The 18,587-nt window shown below is 51.2% G+C and overlaps 1 protein-coding gene across 15 annotated transcripts in view; it reads right to left on the reverse strand.

The window, feature by feature from the left end:
• The window catches only part of NCOR2 (nuclear receptor corepressor 2), a 235,573-nt gene that overhangs the window by 134,121 nt on the left and 82,865 nt on the right, over positions 1 to 18,587 (reverse strand). For all 15 annotated transcript variants that reach the window (XM_081540412.1, XM_081540417.1, XM_081540407.1 and 12 more), the window contains 4 exons: positions 16,210 to 16,337; positions 13,930 to 14,107; positions 6,496 to 6,675; positions 1,939 to 2,052 (listed from right to left, as the gene is read on the reverse strand). In XM_081540412.1, coding sequence (XP_081396538.1) covers positions 1,939 to 2,052; positions 6,496 to 6,675; positions 13,930 to 14,107; positions 16,210 to 16,337 — 600 coding nt within the window. The remainder of the gene's footprint in view (positions 1 to 1,938; positions 2,053 to 6,495; positions 6,676 to 13,929; positions 14,108 to 16,209; positions 16,338 to 18,587) is intronic.

Genomic DNA, 18,587 nt, shown 5'->3' on the forward strand with positions numbered 1-18,587 from the left:
ACAATACCACCCGAGGATCAGGGAGGGCAGGCAGAGGGGATGCCTGGGGTGACAGCTCCAGGAGCTCTGCCTTTGTCCCTTCTGCCACAGGCTCCTGGAGCCAATTCATTCTTGGCTCTGATCCCCAGCCTCAAAACTCACTTGCTGTGCAACCTCAGGTAAGTCACTTTCCTTCTCTGAGCCGTGGTTTCTTTATGACTAAAACAGAATAATAGTACCTATCTTATACAGGTCTGGAGAGGATTCAGTGAAATCATGCAAAACGTAAACAGTAACAAGAAGAAAAGAACAACGATGACAACAATTAATAGCGCCAGCTAGCACCTACATGGTGGCAGGCACTGTTTCAAGGATGCTACATAATGAACTTACTTAATCCCCACATCCTGGTACAAGGTAGGTGCCATAATTATCATCATTTCACTGGTGAGGAAGATGGGTTACAGGGAGGCTTAAGAAATATGCCCAAGGTCACAGAGCCAGAAAATGGTAGAGATGGGATCTGAACCTAGGACATCTGGCTAAAGTACACATGGCTCCTTTAGTTCTCCTATCATTGATCGTTACTGGTGTCAACTGGGTAGGAAGCCAGGGTGCAAGAGGTGACCAGCCCTGACAGGCCCGGCACACAGTTCCCAGGCTCCCAGCAAGTTCAGTCTCATCCTGCATCTATTGCAGCTTCAAGAGGTGATGGCATAGCCAAACCAGTTGATCCAATAGTTTCCCCGCCTGGAGCTACAGCCACAGGCACCAACCACATGTTCCCAGGCTCTAGAGTTAGCCATCCGGGCCATGGGACACCATGGACTCTCCAGCCCCTGCCTGGACTCTGAGCACTGATCCAGCAGCCAGGGGCAAATCTCATAGCAGAGACAGCTGAGAAGCATGGCCAGGAACCAAGGACAGGAGTGGGGGGAATCACAGGAGTCCATCTGTCACACTTCCCTGCATGATCGCAGACAAGGGACAACCCCTCTCTGGGCCTCAGTTCCCTCTCCTGTAAAATCAAGGAGGGGACTCAACATCCACAGGCCCTGAGCACATTTGAAAAGAGTCAACTACAAATCACTGAAGCTGAGCTCTTAGTGGTTTGATTGGGAAAAATGGGGAGCTCATCACCTCACCAGATACCAGATTCCACTTCAGTGCAGCTCCAGCCTGGGGGTTCAGCCCCCTGGGAGATGCTCTGCTTTGGGTACCTTGAGACCCTTCCCCTTCAGACACCCAACAGCTGCCCTCCACAGATCCCTAGGAGGCTCCACAGTCTGCTACAGACTCTATGTTCAGCCATCCCAACAGCCCTTTCCAGGGCTCAGTGTAAACAGAGGCCAGTGCCGACAAATAAGGCCCTGGGATCTGACAGCTCACAGGTTCAAATCTCAGGCCCACCACTTCCCAGCTGTGTCATTTTAGACAAGTCACTTAATGTCTCTGGGCCTCAGTTTCTCCCTGTGTTAACTGGAAACAATCACCATACCTACTCTCTGAGGACTGCTATGTAAAAAAACTTTGCCCATCACCTGAAAAGAAGGAGCTGTTCAACTAATGTTGCTGTTATGACAAATAATACTACTACTGTCTTTGCATTACAGGAATTTCTTCTGAGTACCTAAAGGACTGCCTATCCCCTCCACTGATCAACTGGCCTCTGAAGCTCTCCTATGACCTAATGCCTGAATTTTCATTTGCATCCCACAGGCCAGCCACAGTCCAAACCACAGCCACACCAAGATGGGTCTCCCTCCATTGGCCACCCCTTCCCCCTCCTACTCACAAACCCAGATCTGTGGGAGGGTGGTCACAGAGATGCCCATTTCACAGATGGGAATACTGAGGCCCCAGATCCTTCACAGTGACACCTGCCTCCCACCTGGTGGCCAGCACAGGGCAAGCAGGAGAAGGTGGGGCAGGGGCTATGAAGGACAGGATGGGGCATACCCGGTTCTCGTCGTAGATGATCTGCACCAGGCTGCGATGCTTAGACTCGATGGGTGGTGGTGACACGGGCTTCTCGGGCTCCGGCGGCTTGGCAGCCTCCTCTTCCAGCTGTTGCTGTGGGGAGCAGGGAGAGTGTAGTGGTAAGCACGCCGTCAGGCGGAAGGAGAGGCAGCTCCCCCAACAGCGGGGGCGGCCCCCCGTTAAGCCAGGCTGGTGGCCCCACACAGGAAGTCAGGCTGCTAACCATTTCCTCTGAGTCACCCGCAGGGACTCCAAGCCCTGGAGAGGCCCCAGGTCCCACAGGGAAGGGCCCAACCAGGGCTGGCTCCAGACTCTGCTGCCAGCCTACCTGGGTTTCAGCCTACCTGGGTTTAAGTTCAGCCTTGGTGATTTACCAGCTAGGTGAGTATTAGCAAGCAGTTTAACCCCGCTGTGCCTCAGTTTTCTCATCTGTAAAGTGGGACTCATGGCCATGCCTCCTGGATGAGTTAATTTACATACAGTCAGACTTGGGGCTCACTGAAGATGACCCATTATCCATCATTACCAACACATGCACCATCATCCTGAGGAGAGGCTATGGAGACTCTGGAGCCAAACTGTCCATACTAGAACCCTATTTCTACAACAGTAAGTTTCCTACATGTGAATCTTTGAGTTGCAAACTTTCAAAGATGCAAGCATGCTCCTGTATGCCAACTGTTATAATGTAATTACTGTAATTTTCAAGGTCCTATAAGATTACAAATGGTTATTTTTTGTGTTTGTTTTTCATGTATTATTTGTGTGAAAAGTATTATAAACCTATTACAGTACAGTACTAGATACCCGATTGTGTTAGTTGGGTACCTAGGCTAACTGTTGGTTGAGAGTTAGTTGTTCATAGTGAAAGTCACTCAGTCGTGTCCAACTCTTTGTGACCCGGTGGACTGTAGCCTGCCAGACTCCTCTGTCCATGAAATTCTCCAGGCAAGAATATTGGAGTGGGTAGCCATTCCCTTCTCCAGGGGACCAAACCCAGGCCTCCTACATTGCAGGCAGATTCTTTACTGTCTGAGCCACCAGGGAAGCCCAAGAAAATTGGAGTGGGTAGCCTATTCCTACTCCAGAGGATCTTCCCAACCCAGGGATTGAAGCAGGGTCTCCTGCATTGCAGGTGGATTCTTTACCAGCTGAGCTACGAGGGAAGCCTGTGTAACTTTGTTGGACTTAGGTACAAATTGGACTTATGAATGTGCTTTTGGAATGGAATTCATTCATATGCAGCGGACTTAACTGTATTTACTTGCTATGTAACCTTGAGAAGTTGCTGAACTCCCCCAAGCCTCACTTTTCTCATCTGGAAAATGGGGATGATAAAAGGTTCTATCCTAGAGAGTTGATATGAGGATTAAATGAGCTGGTGAACACAAAGCACTCAGCACCTAATGAGCAGCTTCTCAGCATCATTATTATCATTGTCATCTGCCCTGTGGTCTTCATACTAGACCCTCCTCCTCCAACCACCATAAAAGACCTCCCTGCATGCTGTTATCTGCTTTATACCAAAAGGGCAAAGCAAAAACCAGAGAGTTTAAGACACTGGCCCAAGGTCACACAGGAGGCCAATGCCCAGGGAATACAATCTGACAGGGCATCTTGAGGGAGATGAGAACACTGTTCTTTGCTCATAAGGCTCACACTTCCTGCCCATGACCACGAAGCAAACCATTATGAACTCAAAAACACAGCCAAGAGGGGAGCCATGCAGAAAGTCTGAAGCCAGGCTGGTTGAGCCAAGCTGCCTCAGTCCCACAGTGACCCCTAGTGGTGGCTTTCAGAAGGACAACCAGCCCTCAGAAAAACATTGAAATCCCTCCAAAAAGTGTGAAAGAAACTAAGCCAAGAAATGGAAGGCATGCATAGCCTGGAAGAAGATTCTCACCAATCAGTGAAGGGGACCCTCCCTGAGACACTAAAAATTAAACAGAGTTACTGTAGGACCTAGAAACTTCATCCCTAGATACAGACCCAAAGAACTGAAAACAGGTGCTCAAACAAAAACATGAACACAAAAGCTCATAGCAGCACTATTCATGATAGTCAAAAGGTGGAGACAACCTAAATGTCCACCAACTGATGAATGGATAAACAACTGTGGACCATTTATCCATACAGTGAAATACTGGCAACAAAGGGAACTGAAGTGCTGGCATAGGCTGCAACATGGATGAACCTTGAAGACATGATACTGAGTGAAAGATGCCAGACAAAAGAGGCCACATAGTGTTTGGTTCACGTACAGGAAATGTCCAGACAAATCCACAGAGACAGAAAGCAGATTAATGGCTGGTGGGGCAGGGAGAAAGGGAGTGACTGCTAGTATGCACAGGGGTCTTCTTTTGGGGTCATGAAAATGTCTTGGAACTAGATAGAATGGGTGCCTGTACAATGCTGCGAATGGACTAAATGCCGCTGAATTGTTCACCTTACAAAGAGGCATTTTATATTTTGTGAATTTTATTTAAAAAATAAAAATGCCCAATATGGAATTTTTTTTTTTTAAATCTGGCTATCGAGGGCTGCCCTGGGCCACCTGGCTTCCAACCTTAGTCACAAACGTGTGCACACGGCCTGTAGCTTCAGCCTCACCCCAAAGCCAGGCCTGCGGGACCTAAAGGCCAGCACTCCGCTGGCCTTGGCAATACCTGCTGACTCCAATCAGGGCCCGGCCTCCCCACATGGTGTGTTGCCATCCTGGAAACCCACCCACTTCCCGCAGTTGGCCAAGTCTCACTGACTGGCCAGGCTGCTGGACCATCTCTTCAGGTGCCCCCAGGCAAGCGACAGTTCCAAGGTCTCTTGGAATCAATGTTCCCCTCCCCCTGTATATCTTTCAAAACCTGTCACACTGCCCTAAACTGGTCTCCAGGAAGTGTCTCTCACCAGCCTCCCTTCCACCGCCTATGGTGGCCAGAATGAGTCCTTAGATCCTTCATGGAGCCCATGCATCTTACCTGGAGGGAATCAGGTGTGATCCTGCTTCCCCCAGGGTCAAGACAGGTGTCACAATGACTCAATCCACAGTTTTTAAGGAGCACCTACTCTGTGCCAGTGTTGCTAGGAGCACAGCAGGGAACAGGAGACAAGAACCCTGCTTTTGAACTTCCTTGGTGGTCCAGCGGTTGAGAATCTGCCTGCTAATGCAGGAGACATGGGTTCAACCCTTGCTCCAGGAAGATTTCACATGCCGTGGAGCAACTACGCATCATGCACCACAACTACTGAAGCCCATGCAACAAGAGCCTGTGCTCTGCAACAAGAGAAGCCACTGCAGTGAGAAACCCACACGCCACAACTGGAGAGTAGCCTCCTGTTCACTGCAACTAGAGAAAGGCTGCATGCAGCAACAAAGACCCAGCACAACCGAAAACTAAATTAAATAAATAAATACACGTTAAAAAAAGAAAGATCCTGCTTTTACACTGTAGTCATGAGAAGACCACAATGTCACAAAACAAACTACACATTCGTTCAAATGGTAACACCATTCAGCAGGGTGACGGGATTGGCCAACTTCCTATAAAGGCCCAGAAAGTAAATATCTTGGGCTTTGCTGGCCACACCATCTCTTTTGTGACCACCCAGCTCTGCGGTTGTATCATAAAAGCAGCCACAGACGATGTGTAAACAACTGGATGTGGCTGTGTGCCAATAAGGCTTTATTTACAAAAATAGGCCTTGAGCCACATCTGGCTGGATTTGCTGACCCCCAGGATAAAGAACGGGTGGGGATGAGGACTCCTATAAAGATCAGGGGGGTCTCCTCTGTGGAGGGAACATCTGAGCAGACACCTGAAGATGCCAGAGAGAGAAGCAGAAGAGCCAAGAAAAGGTAAAAATAAAATTATAAAATTAATATTATTATCCTTTAAGTTAACTTTTTCTCGATTTCAATGACAATGATGATTTCTTTTCATCACATGACTCTGTCCCTTCCTCACAACCCTATGAGGTAGTGTCATGTCTGTGCCCATTTTACAGACAAGCAAACTGAGGCTCAGAGAGGTGAATGCTCTGAGGCAGAGATAGGAGGTCCAGCTCATCCAGATTCCAGACCCAGGGCCAGAATCATGTGAAATTTTCCTTTACATTATAGATGAGGAAAGGGAGGCACAGAGAATCAACTGCCCACCCCACAGCTGTTCATTCCTGTGCTATCCAGTACAGTAGCCACATTTGGTTATCCAAGTGTACATCTCATTTAATACAAATTAAATTAAATATTCAGTTCCTCAGCTGCACTAGGCACATTTCAAAAGCTCATCAGTCACATATGGGTAGTGGCTACCATTTTGGACAGGGCAGATCCAGAACATTTCCATTAGGAAGTTCCAATAGACAGCACCACACAAAACAGCTCTCCTGTCTAGTAAACGTAAAGGGCATAAAAATGAGCCAGCACATAGGCAGTGCTCAACACATGTTAACAACTGCAATTACTACTATGTTATCTTCTCAGCTATACCTGCTGCTGGATCGGAAACTGAGATCCACCATCCCCCCACCCACCCACACCTGCTTCTTCTTCAGTTTGGAAATCTGCTGCTCCACCATGGTGATCTCCCGGTCCACCCGGTCCATGTTCTGGATCAGCTCCTCCTTGGAGAGCCGTGGAGGTACCAGCTCCAGCTCAGGGTCAGCATGCGGGGGGCTGGGAGGAGACACCGGCTCCAGCTTGCCTGTCAGGCTGCGGTCCTGCAGGGGAGGAAAAAACAGGCATGGGATCTGGACAGGAGGCACCCCCACCCCCAATACACTGAACATTTCCAGCCATGACTTCAGGCATCAACACACCCGGCATCTGTTGTGCCGGCCCCTACGTCCCAGATACAAGGTTGCTTACTGATCCCACCTCCCTGCCTTTGCCCTCACTGGTCCCCTGCCAGATGTTCCCTCCCTGGCCTTCTCCCAAGTTCAGATCCTTTCTATTTTCCTACATGCAAGTTTTCCAAACCTCCCTGCAAGGCCTCCCTCTTTCCTTTTCCCATTATACACCTCTCTCCTACCCTGTTACCCTGTCTATGTCCTCCCAGATCAAACTTCTCGAGAACTGGCATCAAAACCCACAACCTCCAAATACCCAATGCCTGGCCTCAGTTGACCCTCCATGAACACATATTCACGATTCTCAGGCCAAATGAGCAAGTTATAGAATATCATACACAATACAAATCTGGTTTTGTAGAAGATATACACAAACATACAGGAAAACTATAAGCATGGGAAACAGAGAAGTCAAAAGTATTTACTGGGGTAGTGGGAGAAAAGGGGGATATTTTCCCTTTCCTTTTTGTAAACTGAGGTATTACTTGCCTTTACAGTGTTGCATTAGTTTCTGCGGTACAATGAAGTGAATCAGCTATATATATATATATATATATATATATATATATATATATATCCCCTCCTTCTTGAACCTCCCTCTCACCTCCACCCCCCATCCCACCCCCTAGGTCATCAAAAAGCACTGAGTTGAGCTCCCTGTACTATATAGTCTGTTCCCACTAGTCATCTCTTTTCCACATGGTACTATACATATGTCAATCCTAATCTCCCAATTCATCCCACCCTCCTTCCTACCTCTTCTTTTTATTTACCAGTGTTTTTCTGCTTTTCCTTCACTGAGTGTTACTCTCTGTATAATGAAGTCATTTTCCAAAATGTGCTAAAAAAAGCAAAAAAAAAAAAAAAAAAAAATACACCTTGGGAATTCCCTGGTGGCCCAGTGGTGAGGACTTCACACTTTCACTGCCGAGGGCCTGGGTTCAATCCCTGGTCAGGGAAATAAAATCCCACAAGCCACAAGGTGTGGCCAAAAATAAAAACAAAACAAAAACGTGTTAAGCAAACAAGGGAGTCAGTGGCTCCGTTTCACCAGTGAAAGTTTATTGAGCATCCAAGGTTGCTGAGAGCACAATGAGGAGGAAGTAAAATAACACCCAGTCCTTGCCCCCAGAGCACTCACCTATGTGGCCCCGGGTTCAAATCCCCACCCAGGATCATCGTGACCACAAGCATATCACCTGCCTCCATTTCCTCATCTGTACAATGGGACCATCCCCACTTTCTGGCTGCCGTGAGGCTTGAATGAGTACCTATGTGCAGAGTGCTCAGCTCAGAGCCTGGCGCACTCTCAGGGCTCCACAGGTACCGGCTGGAGCCGTCCTCCCCAAAACCTGGCCCCCGCCCTGTGCCATCCTCAAGGCCAAGCCAGCAGCTGCTGGCAGAGGAGGCCCCAGGAGGAGCTCCGGGCGGCTGCCTCTCCACCCCCACAGCAGCTGCAGCCGGAGGACAGAGGACACACTATTCCCGGGGACAACTGCAGCCCCAGGGCTGCCAAGCGCCACCCTCCCCTCACCCCCACCCCCCAGCTCGAGCTGAGCAGAGGCTGTGCCATCTTATGTGTATGTTAGTTGCTCACTCATGTTCGACTCATTGCAACCCTATGGACTGTAGCCCACCAGGCTCCTCTGTCCATGGGATTCTCCAGGTAAGAATAATTGAAGGGGTTGCCATTCTCTTCTCCAGGGGATCTTCCCAACTGAGGAATTGAACCCAGGTCTCCTGCATTGCAGGCGAATTCTTTACCATCTGAGCCACCAAGGAAGCCCTCTGGTGCCACCTTAAGTCCACCCTTTCTATCCTCAGGGTCTTGGTCCTACACACACAGACCTCACTGAAGCCCACAGGGCCCAAGGGTCTGGGGATCACTCTAGCCTATCGTTTCCATCTGAGACGGGGGGGAGAGCAGGTGTTGAGACTCTCAGGTCCTCCACACACCCAGAATCCTTGAGGAAAAGGCAGAAGAGGCCCCAAGTCCTTCAACAGGGCCGAATGTGTCTCTGACATGGCTCTGATGTGGCCCTCCACGCTCCTCAGGGACACCCAGGAAACTGAACCAGGCATTCCACTCAGCACACCCTACCCCTCAACTCTGACTGTGGTTCTCCCAGGGGGCTGCCACTGCATCCCCAGAGCACAGATGAGAGGACAGGGAACTGGCAAGCACAGGTCTGGCATGGCTCTAAGCCAGCAGTCAGCACACTTTCTGTAAATAGTCAGGTATAAAAACACTTCAGTCTTTGCAGGTCAGACAGTCTGTGTTCCAACCACTCACCCATCATTGCAGTGGGAAAGCAGCCAAAGACAGGACCCCCAGGAATGGACATGGCTGGGTGCCAATAAAACTTTATTTACAAATCCAAGCTGAGGGCCAGGATTGGAGCTTGCTATGCCCTTAACTCACATAGTTGTCACAGCCCACACTGGAAGTGGAAGTACACTTTTCCCCATTTTCCAGATGAAACTAAAGATTCAGTGAGGTTCAATGACATGCCTGAGGTCACCAGTCACAAAGTGATAGAGCTTTGGCTTGGAGGGCTCAGAATGGGAGAGACCAGGCCTCAATCAGAACTCTCCAGAAGCAGACAGAGCACGCAACCAGGTGGCAGGGGCTTCTACAGCAGAAACAAGGTCCCCACCACACATTCATTCATCCCTCAGAACCATGTGGCTGGGCAGGAAAGCAAGAGCGAGGTCCCTTTCAGGGTCCCTGACTCCCTGAAATTAGAAGCAAAACTGTGCACGGAATTAACAACCTCTACAGAAATACTCAGAAGGGATGTGTGTGTGTGTGTGTGTGTGTGTGTGTGTGTGTAACTGCTCCCCAGTAGGAGAGATGAGTTGGGGGACACAGGGATTGTAGGGGTCTGACCCCACAGATGCCAAACCAGAAGCTGCTCACGTACCCTGGCAACTTCGGGCCTTTACACCAGCTGTGCCCTTTCAGGACTCAACCTGTGTGCCACCTCATATCAGACTCACCATCCATGCCCCCACCCCCAACCCTTATCTGAGCTTTGCCCCTTCCCTCTGTGTGCCATGGCACTTGGCTGGTCTCCCCCAACAGCCTCCATCATTTCTCAGGGTTCTTGAGATGAAAGGTTTTGGTGACGTGGTTCCCAGAGCCCAGTCCTATTACCTGCGGGAACAGGATGTAGGAAACATCTCTCCTGCCTAGCTCTGATCTTCTACCAGGACCAAGAAGGGAGAGAGAGGAGCAGAGGGAGAACGAGGACTGTGGACAGGAGGCTTTCAGGGCCAGGACACCCTGAAACAGTTCATCTAATTCGGGGATAATTCTCAAAACGACATGAGCGGGACTGGTGGTCCAGTGGTAAAGAATCTGCCTTCCAACACAGGGGACTTGGATTCGATCCCTGGTCGGGGAAGTAAGATCCCACATGCCTCAGGGCACCTAAGCCTGCACACCACAACCACAGAAGCCTACACACTGCAATAAAGAGCACACACGCTGCAACGCGGAGCTCAGGCAGCCAAATAAAGAAATAAACTTTTTTAAAATAAAATGTCATGAGGAAAAAGATTTCCGTCCCCAAAGCTGACAAGGGCAGCAGAGGGGTTGGGTGAAGCAGTTGGCAATGACCAGGAACTATTGGAAAAGTTGCTGGAAACTTTTTCTTAAATTCTTGATGGGGAAAAGCTGTCTTCTTCAATGGTTTCTTCCTCAAGGTGCGGGCTTATCTTTTATTCTCAGCAAAACTGCACAGATGGGTCCATCAACTGACAAAGTGTGGTCTCTCCATATAATAGAATATGATTCAGCTATAAAAACGAGTGACGTACAGACCCATAGTACAACACAGATGAACCTTAAGAACGTGATGCTGAATGAGAGAAGCCAGACGTAAAAGGCCACATATCGGATGATCCCATTGATGTGAAGTGTCCAGAACTCGTAAATCCATAGAGACAGAAAGCCGACGGGTGGTTGCCAGGGGCTGGGGAGGAGGAAGTGGCTATTGATGGGTCATGGTTTCTTTCTGGGATGATGAAAATTCTCTGGAACTAGACAGAGATGGTGCACAACTCCGTGAATGTACTAAATGCCACTGAATTGCTCACTTCAACCTGCTTAATTTCGTATTATGTGAATTTCACCTCCATCTGAATAGAAGATACACACCAGAGGGCAAAGAGTGCTTTCTGTGGGGCTGAGTTTTCCAGGAATGAGACTGGGGGAGCCCGGCTACTAGGCCTCCAGATGGTTCTCCCAATGGCGGCTGGCCTTCATTTCAGTCCAAACCCGCAGGAGGAAAATAACAATCCAATACCCTCACCAGTCACTAGGTAGCAGTTGGCACCATTTTTCCCATCAGATGCCCTTGGTGTAAAAATTCAGGCCAACGTGAAACAGAAAAGCTCATTATGTGAAATTACAGACACAGAGGTAAGCAAAAGCCTTGAGAGCTGGAGAGGACCCTCTGGGGCACCCCCTGTCTCAGACCCAGCAGGGCCAGGCTTGGGCACCCACAGTCCACTCCGCCAGTCACCATGATGGATTCCAGGACAGGCAGGGGCTTACCCAAAGGCAGGGAGATAAACAGCTCTAGTCTGGAAATGTGGAAACACAGGGAAAGCTCTTTTTGTTGACCTTGAATGTGGGAAGAGGAAGGCCTGGAATCTCATTGCCTTCTTGTTAACAAGACCACATGCAAGATGGCAGAGCCAAGAAACGGACAGAGACAGGAACCCAGGGACATGTCACCTGGATCAAGCTGTGCCTGAAGCCAACAATCCTGGGATTTCAGTTATATGAGCCAGGACTCCTGCCTAAGCCAGTTTTGCATGGGTTTTCTGTCCCTTTCAGCCAACAGGGCCCCAAGAGACAAAGAGACTTTCAGAAATGGTGCCTTTTGTGTTTCTAAAGTCCCCAGAATCAAGTTTGGTGAATTTCAAAGGAAGCCTCTGATGCCACAGGACTCCAGAGGCTCCAGGGCCAGGAAGCATTATAAAACAGAACATTTTTATATGAAAAAGGAACACAGCCGGAGGGGAAGGGGGCAGTGCTATTAAAAAAAAAAAAAAATTCCTGTCTCACGCATCCAGCTAAATTCCACACAGCAGACGCAAAAAACATCTGAACTCCTTCAGAGTTGTGTTTCTCCCCTGGCTTCTTCCTTTGCCCAAAATGCGCTCATACTTTCCAAATGCTCTTAACAGCCTGGAGCAATTACAGGAGTTGGTCCAGCCAGGCCCCAACACTGGGCCCATCACTCCCCCGCACCCATGGGGTCCAGGAAGGGAAGAAACAGACAGAGACAGAGAGAGAAACAGAGAGACACACAGATACACACACACATCCAGGCAGAGAGAGACAGAGACACAGGGACAGAAGCAGAGACTGAGAAAGACTCACAGAAGGAGAGGAAGCACCCCGGGGCACTCTAAGAAGGAGAGGGATAAGCAGAAGGACTCACAGAGCCCCTGTCAGGCCCAGAGACCCTCATAAGGACCCGCAGGCCTGAGGGCTTGGAGCCCAGTTCTGCAGAGCCATGAGGCAGGCAGCAGAGGCCTGATGGGGGCTGGCCAGAGACCCACATCAGCCCATTCTCCAGGCAGAACCAGATGTGAGCACAGGGACATGGCCCACTCAGGGCTCTGGTCCCTCTGGGAGGACATCAAGTCTCCCTGGTATGGCCCTGTGTCCCCCATCACATGCACCCCGCTCCCCCACTACCCAAGACCCCCTTCAGGGAATAGCTTTTCCAACAGCAACATCCCTCCCAGGAGGCTGAGGGGTCACGGAATCTAAGAGGAGGATGCTAACAAGGGGATGGCAGGTTCGAAGGACCAGGGGGGCAGCCCAAGACAGGGACAGCATGCTGGGCAGACCTGGGCTGTGTGGGCTTCAATGCCTACCTCCCACATTCCAGTGATTGTGGGCGAGTGGCTCTCTCAGCCTGGGGTCCCCTATATAAAAGGTGATTACAGGAACTTCCCAAGTGGTCCAGCAGCTAAGACTCTGTGCTCCCAATGCAGGAGGCATGAGTCCACTCCCTAGTCAGGGAATTAGATCCCACATACCGAAACTAAAGATCCCACATGCCACAACTAAGACCCAGCATAGCCCAATAAAAATATATACATTTTAAAAAGATGATCGCAGATCAGTCTTCATCCAGCTGAGATGGCACAATGGAATTGACACTCAAATGTACCCGGCCCACAGGCAGAGACTCCATCCGTGTTAGTTTATCATCATCATCATGACCAACTCAAGAACCCCGTTTCCTGCCAGTCCCCCTATTAAGGAACCTGCCTCAGCCTGAAATCTCACCATTCAATCCCATCCAGTGTCAGGCAGAGAAGAAGATCCAGCAGGTCGGAGTGGACCACTTCCCTCCCCTGGCCTGGCTCCCAGTCCCCACCCGCTGGGGCTGCAGTAAAAAGAGCACTGACCTCACTCAGCAGCTGAGCAGCCGTTGATGAGCTAATGTGTATCCCCATGGTCACGAAAGACCATGATGACACTGCTCAGCACGTGCAGAAAGGACATCCATCATGCAGCCGGCCAAGGACAAATAAGTCACCTGGCCACAGTCCCTGTTGCACCCTAGGCAGTGACAGGGAAATGAGAGCCTCTGAGGCAGCTGGGTGACCCTGGGAGACAGAAGCATCTGAACCACTGGCTGTGATTCCTCCATTTAGATGGAGACTAAATGAGCTTCTAGGGGTCGGTCCTAAGGTTCACTGGAATGGCAGAAAACCTCTCCCAGCAGCAAACTATGGGTGCTTTATCTATGCACATTCTCCCCCTCCATCTCAGCTCGACTCTCTGTTTAAAGAAGAGTGAAATGCAAGAGCCCTCCAGGGCACTATGGTCCCCAAGGGCTGCAAACACTTGGGGGCGGAAAACGGGGGTAGGGGAGATGTCCCTCTCCAGTCAAGAAACAGCCCATGGAGCCAAGCTTATCCTTGACCCTCCTCTCACTGCCCAGCCTCTGCACACCCTGTTCTCAGTCCCTCCTCCCAGCCTTCACCCAAGCTGTACCCAGCCTGACACACCCACCCATTCCCTTGCACCCTGCCCAATCGCAGCACCACCCAAATCCTCAGAGAAGCTCCCAGCTGGGGGCCAAGCCTTACCTTGGACAGGTCCTCGGAGCCCCCGGGCTGGCCAGCGGCCAGCAGGGGCGAGGGCCGTAGCAGAGGGTCGGGCAGGAGCTCCAGGCGAGGGCGCTTACTCTCCAGGAACTCCATCTCTGGCTTGCCCAGCTCAGGCAGGTACGAGTGGGACTCGGGTCGCAGGTGAAGCTCCTGGGACCTGTGGGGGGGGGGAGGGGGGCACATGACATGACATGACATCTGCTGCCCTGCCTACTGAGCACGGCCATGAGCCACGCCCTCTTCCACCCTGCAAGGAGTGCCCATCTGCTCAAGGGCACACAGCGAGGCAGGACTCAAACACAGATTTGTCTTCCTCCGAGTCAGCATTCACTGACAACATTTACAGCAAGAGAAGGTCCTGGTGACTGCCTGCTCCCGAGTGTGGTCCCCAGAGCAGTAGCATCAGCTCCTCTTGAGGCTGGTTACAAATACACAACCTTTGAGTCCTACCCCAACCTGCTGAATCTGACTCTGCATTGAAACAAGATCCTGGCTGATTCATAGGGAAAGTCTGAAAAACACTGTGGGTCTAACACAGATGTTAACACACGTGATGCTATTTGCACATCACTCACGCAGAGCAGATTATCACTAGTCAATCCCAGCACTCTGGCTGTTCAACCTGGCCTTGCCCCCTTCTCAACTCAGCCCAGCAGTCTTACGCAGAGCTAGGAGCTGTCCAGCCTAATCACTCGTGACTAATTCTCCTTAACCCTCCTCCCTAGTGGACTGAGAGGGAAACTGGCCCAGAGAGGACATGTCCTTGCCTAAGCACACACAGGAGACCCAGGACTCTTAGCGTCCACCTCCAGCCACTGTTGCTGACCAGACAGTCCAAATAATGCTGCCCCTGCTGAAATGCTTTTCAAGTTCATGCTTTTTCCCCCCAATAAACTCATAATAAGAATCCAGATGCATTCCCCCCACCCTCAGGCCCTGCCTGATCTGGCCCCTTGCCTGCTGCATTCCTGCCCCAGGGCCTTTGTACTGGCTAGGCTGGACCACACACACACACCAGCTCTTTCCTTGTTAGCTCTTCCCCTTCCTGTTTCAGTGCATGGGGCATCTCCTCCTAACAGCCATCTCCCTGCCCAGCAAAGCTCAAAACCCTCCCATTGGTTTCTGTGAAGTTTACCCTCCGGACCCCCAATCATCTGTTCACCCCAGCCACCCAACCTCCTTGCCTTTCTGGAACATTCCAAGGACATTCCCCTCTCCAGGGTTTTGCACATGCTATTCCCTTCACCTGAAATGCCTTCACCCTGCTCTCCCAATGGCTGGTCACTCCGTTCTCCGAATGGCTGGTCACTCCGCTCTCCAAATGGCTCTCTGAATGACTGGCTACTTAGTGTAGCCAAGTGTCTCTCCCCTGAGAGGCCTTTCCCAGCCACTCCAGCCAAATAGCAGCCCTTCTCCACCCAGTAGGAAACAAGTCACCTGCCCCATTTTAAAGTCATCTTGTGTGTTTGCTGTATCTCCCCTGCTAAGACCATGGGCTCCCTACAGGCAAGGCTGTCTGTCTAGGTGCCTGTGGGCAGCCACAGCCTATAATAGTTCATCACGTGTTAGAAGCTCAAGACTCTCAGGAGTTCCCTGGTGGCCTAGTGGTTAAGATTCCAGGCTTTCACTGTGTGGCCCAGGTTGAGTCCCTGGTTGGGAACCTGAGATCCCACAAGCCACAGCAAAAAAAAAAAAAAAGCTCAGGACTCTTAGCAATGAGTGCTATTACTGTCTCAGGCATCTTCAGGTTCTCCCAGGGCTCTGGCCTGTCCTGACAGCCTCAGCCTTGCCCCTACTGGGTCCCCACCTGTCACATGGCCTGCTCCCTCCCATCTGGATTTCACAAAGGCAAGGCAGGCCCAGAGGACCTCGTCTGCCAGCTGAAGAATGGAAGAAGACTCAGAGAAAAAGGGATGATGACAAAGGTGGGAGGGAGGGGGAAAGGGGCTCCCCGTGTGAGGACAGCTGCAGGCACATCCCTCTAAATCAGCAACCCAGCCCTGCTCCCCCACTTCTAGGTGGTCATCCCCTCCTGTCTGGGCTGCACACTCAGAGACCCCTGCAGGCCCATGGCGGGAAGTCCAAGGGGCCACGTGGCTCTTCCCTGCCCATCTCCAGCCCTGCCCCAGTCACAGCCACACGAGGACAAGAGCACAGCCTGACACCCCCTCGTTTAACACTTCCCATCCCCTCAAGCTCCCCACCAGCACAGGCCTCCACTTCCCCATCTGAGCAATAGATGCGCAAACCCCTCCTCACCTTTCATTCCCGGGCTGAAATTCAGACAGCAGGGAGGGCCTCCTCCGCTGGGGCTGGATGATGGAGCCAGGCGACAGGTGTGAGGTGTAGTCACGGGGGTGGTGTGGGTATTCGAGCAGCCCAACGTCCTGCAGCAGAAGACAGGCCAGTGAGGGCCCACCCCACTGCAGTGCGACCCACACAGTGACCCAGGGCCAGAGCCCCCTGCCCAGTGCTGCTCCTCCACCCAGGGAGCCTCCCACGTCCTCTCCCGGCCCTCAGTCCCTATCCAGCCAGAAGGCATTCCTGGGGCCAGTGGCCACCAAGAAATGACCGGTTCGGCTAAAGGGCACTCCACCCTGTCACAATCTCCCAGTCCTGCCTTCTTTCCAGATGAAACGACCAAGCCCATGTGTCAGCAGAGAAAACCAGAAAAAGGCACAACCTGCGTGTCTGTCTCCAGTGCAGGTGACATAGCAAAACACGGGTACAGCAGACACAGCAAGACACAGGTCAGGGGAAGTGGGTGACGCAGCAAACACTGACAGTCTGCAAGGCTCAAATGCCAGGTTCCAAAACAAAGCGCCAATGTGGGAGTCCCCCATTTGCAGAGGGAAAACCCACACATGTGTGTCGCATACACAAGCACAGCTCAAAGTCAAAAGGATAAACTCCAGGCAAAACCCTCCTTCTTCAGTAATGTGCCATCATCACCCATTATCATCTGGGGGAAAACAAAACACTAACAAATTAGATGTGCTCCGATTAGCAACTACACGCTGACTGGAGACACATTAAAATGTTTAAAAAAAAAAAAAAGATTGAAACAAGAAGTCTTTCAAAGGAGAAAACAGGACAGGCTTCCTACTCGTACCAGTCCAAATCGATTACTTCTGTCTGCTGAGAACAATCACGCTGTGGGTGGCAATCAGTTAGTGATGTCTGGCAAGAGTAAGGCTTGGGAAAGCGTGGGATGGTAGGTAATTTATTTTCTTCTTGGCACTTTTCTGAATTCTCCCAATCTTCCATAAAAATCTAGTCATTCTTTTGCTGTCTGGCTTATTTTTTTAAAGCTATTATTTCTGCAAAGAGAATTAGATGATACCACGTACGTGTGTTGGGAATGGATGTGTTTCAGACCCTCCAAAACAACAAACAGCATGTAAGAGGCTGGGAGGCTGGGAGGCTGGGAAGCTGGAGGGGATGAGTAACTAGAATCAAGAGGGATCCTGTCAACTTCAGAGGCTGGAAATGTTGAGGGAAGGGCCTTCCTGGGCAGCCCAACGTGGAAGCAAGAAGCTACAAGGCCTTAGGCTAGAGGTATGTGTCCATCACTCAAACCCTCTGAGCCTCAGTGTCTTCACCATTAAAATGTATGCCTGAACTCCCTGGTGGTCCAGTGGTTAGGACTCCACTCTTCCACTGCAGGAGCACAGGCTCCCTAGTCCCTGGCCAGGGAACTGAGATTCCCGCGTGCCACATGGCATGGCCAAATAAAAGAAAAGAAAACTGCAATGGATGCTTGACCTGGACTGAAGGAGGCCTCTATGCCTCCAACCACAAATCCCCCTTAACTCTCCAAGGATTTCCCCCAAGACTGACGGCAGCTTCCAGGAGGCAGAGGAGGGCTCAGCCTCCCCCGAATTTCCCCACACTCCAGGATGTCTACCAGGTGCTCTCAAAGGAAGAAGTAGAAAGGGCTGGAGGCAGTGGGTGGCAGCCTCTGGAATCCCACTGGTGAGGCTGCCAGGCATGGATCTGGTGTGCACATGCACGCAGAGGTGTGAGAAGAAATCAGCAAGCACTGCAGTCTGCCAGGAGGAAAATTCCCTCTCACACAAAAGCAAAATGAACAAAGCGGCAGAAAGGCAGACAGTCCAATCCCTCGGGAGAGGGCCCAGGCAGGATGGCGTGCCTACCGCCGCCAACTGAGGCAGAGAAAGGCAGGTGGCGCCTGGGGCCCCTGAGGCAAGGGCATGAGGTGGCCACTGCATGAACCCTTCTGGCCTCAGTTTCCCAGTTTAAGAGTCAAGCGGGATGAGCTTAGAGCACAGTCCCTTCAAAGACCATCTTGGGGGCCACCCACACTGATCTCCACCCTAGGGCTCTGAGTCCAGGGACACCCGAGGGTGCCTTGATCTTTACAGGAAGGCAAGAACTGGGTAGACCCCAAGAGGGGGCGAAAATGAGGCTCACTGTGATCCCAGGAGCCTGAAGACACCAGGCACGCTGGCCAGAACCTTCCAGACACGTCTCGGAACATGAGAACCCTCCACGGGTTTCAAACCATTCCAGCCCCGCCCACTGCCCCCTTACATGTATGTGGCCCAAGCGGGCTCCTGAGTCCACGACCCTTGGTCTGGGGGGAAGCGCTGAAGATGAGCAGATTCAGATCCTTC

The sequence above is a fragment of the Giraffa tippelskirchi genome, chromosome 11, assembly GCF_054371585.1.
Source record: "Giraffa tippelskirchi isolate mGirTip1 chromosome 11, T2T-mGirTip1v1.2.pri, whole genome shotgun sequence".
Classification (NCBI taxonomy): Eukaryota; Metazoa; Chordata; class Mammalia; order Artiodactyla; family Giraffidae; genus Giraffa; species Giraffa tippelskirchi.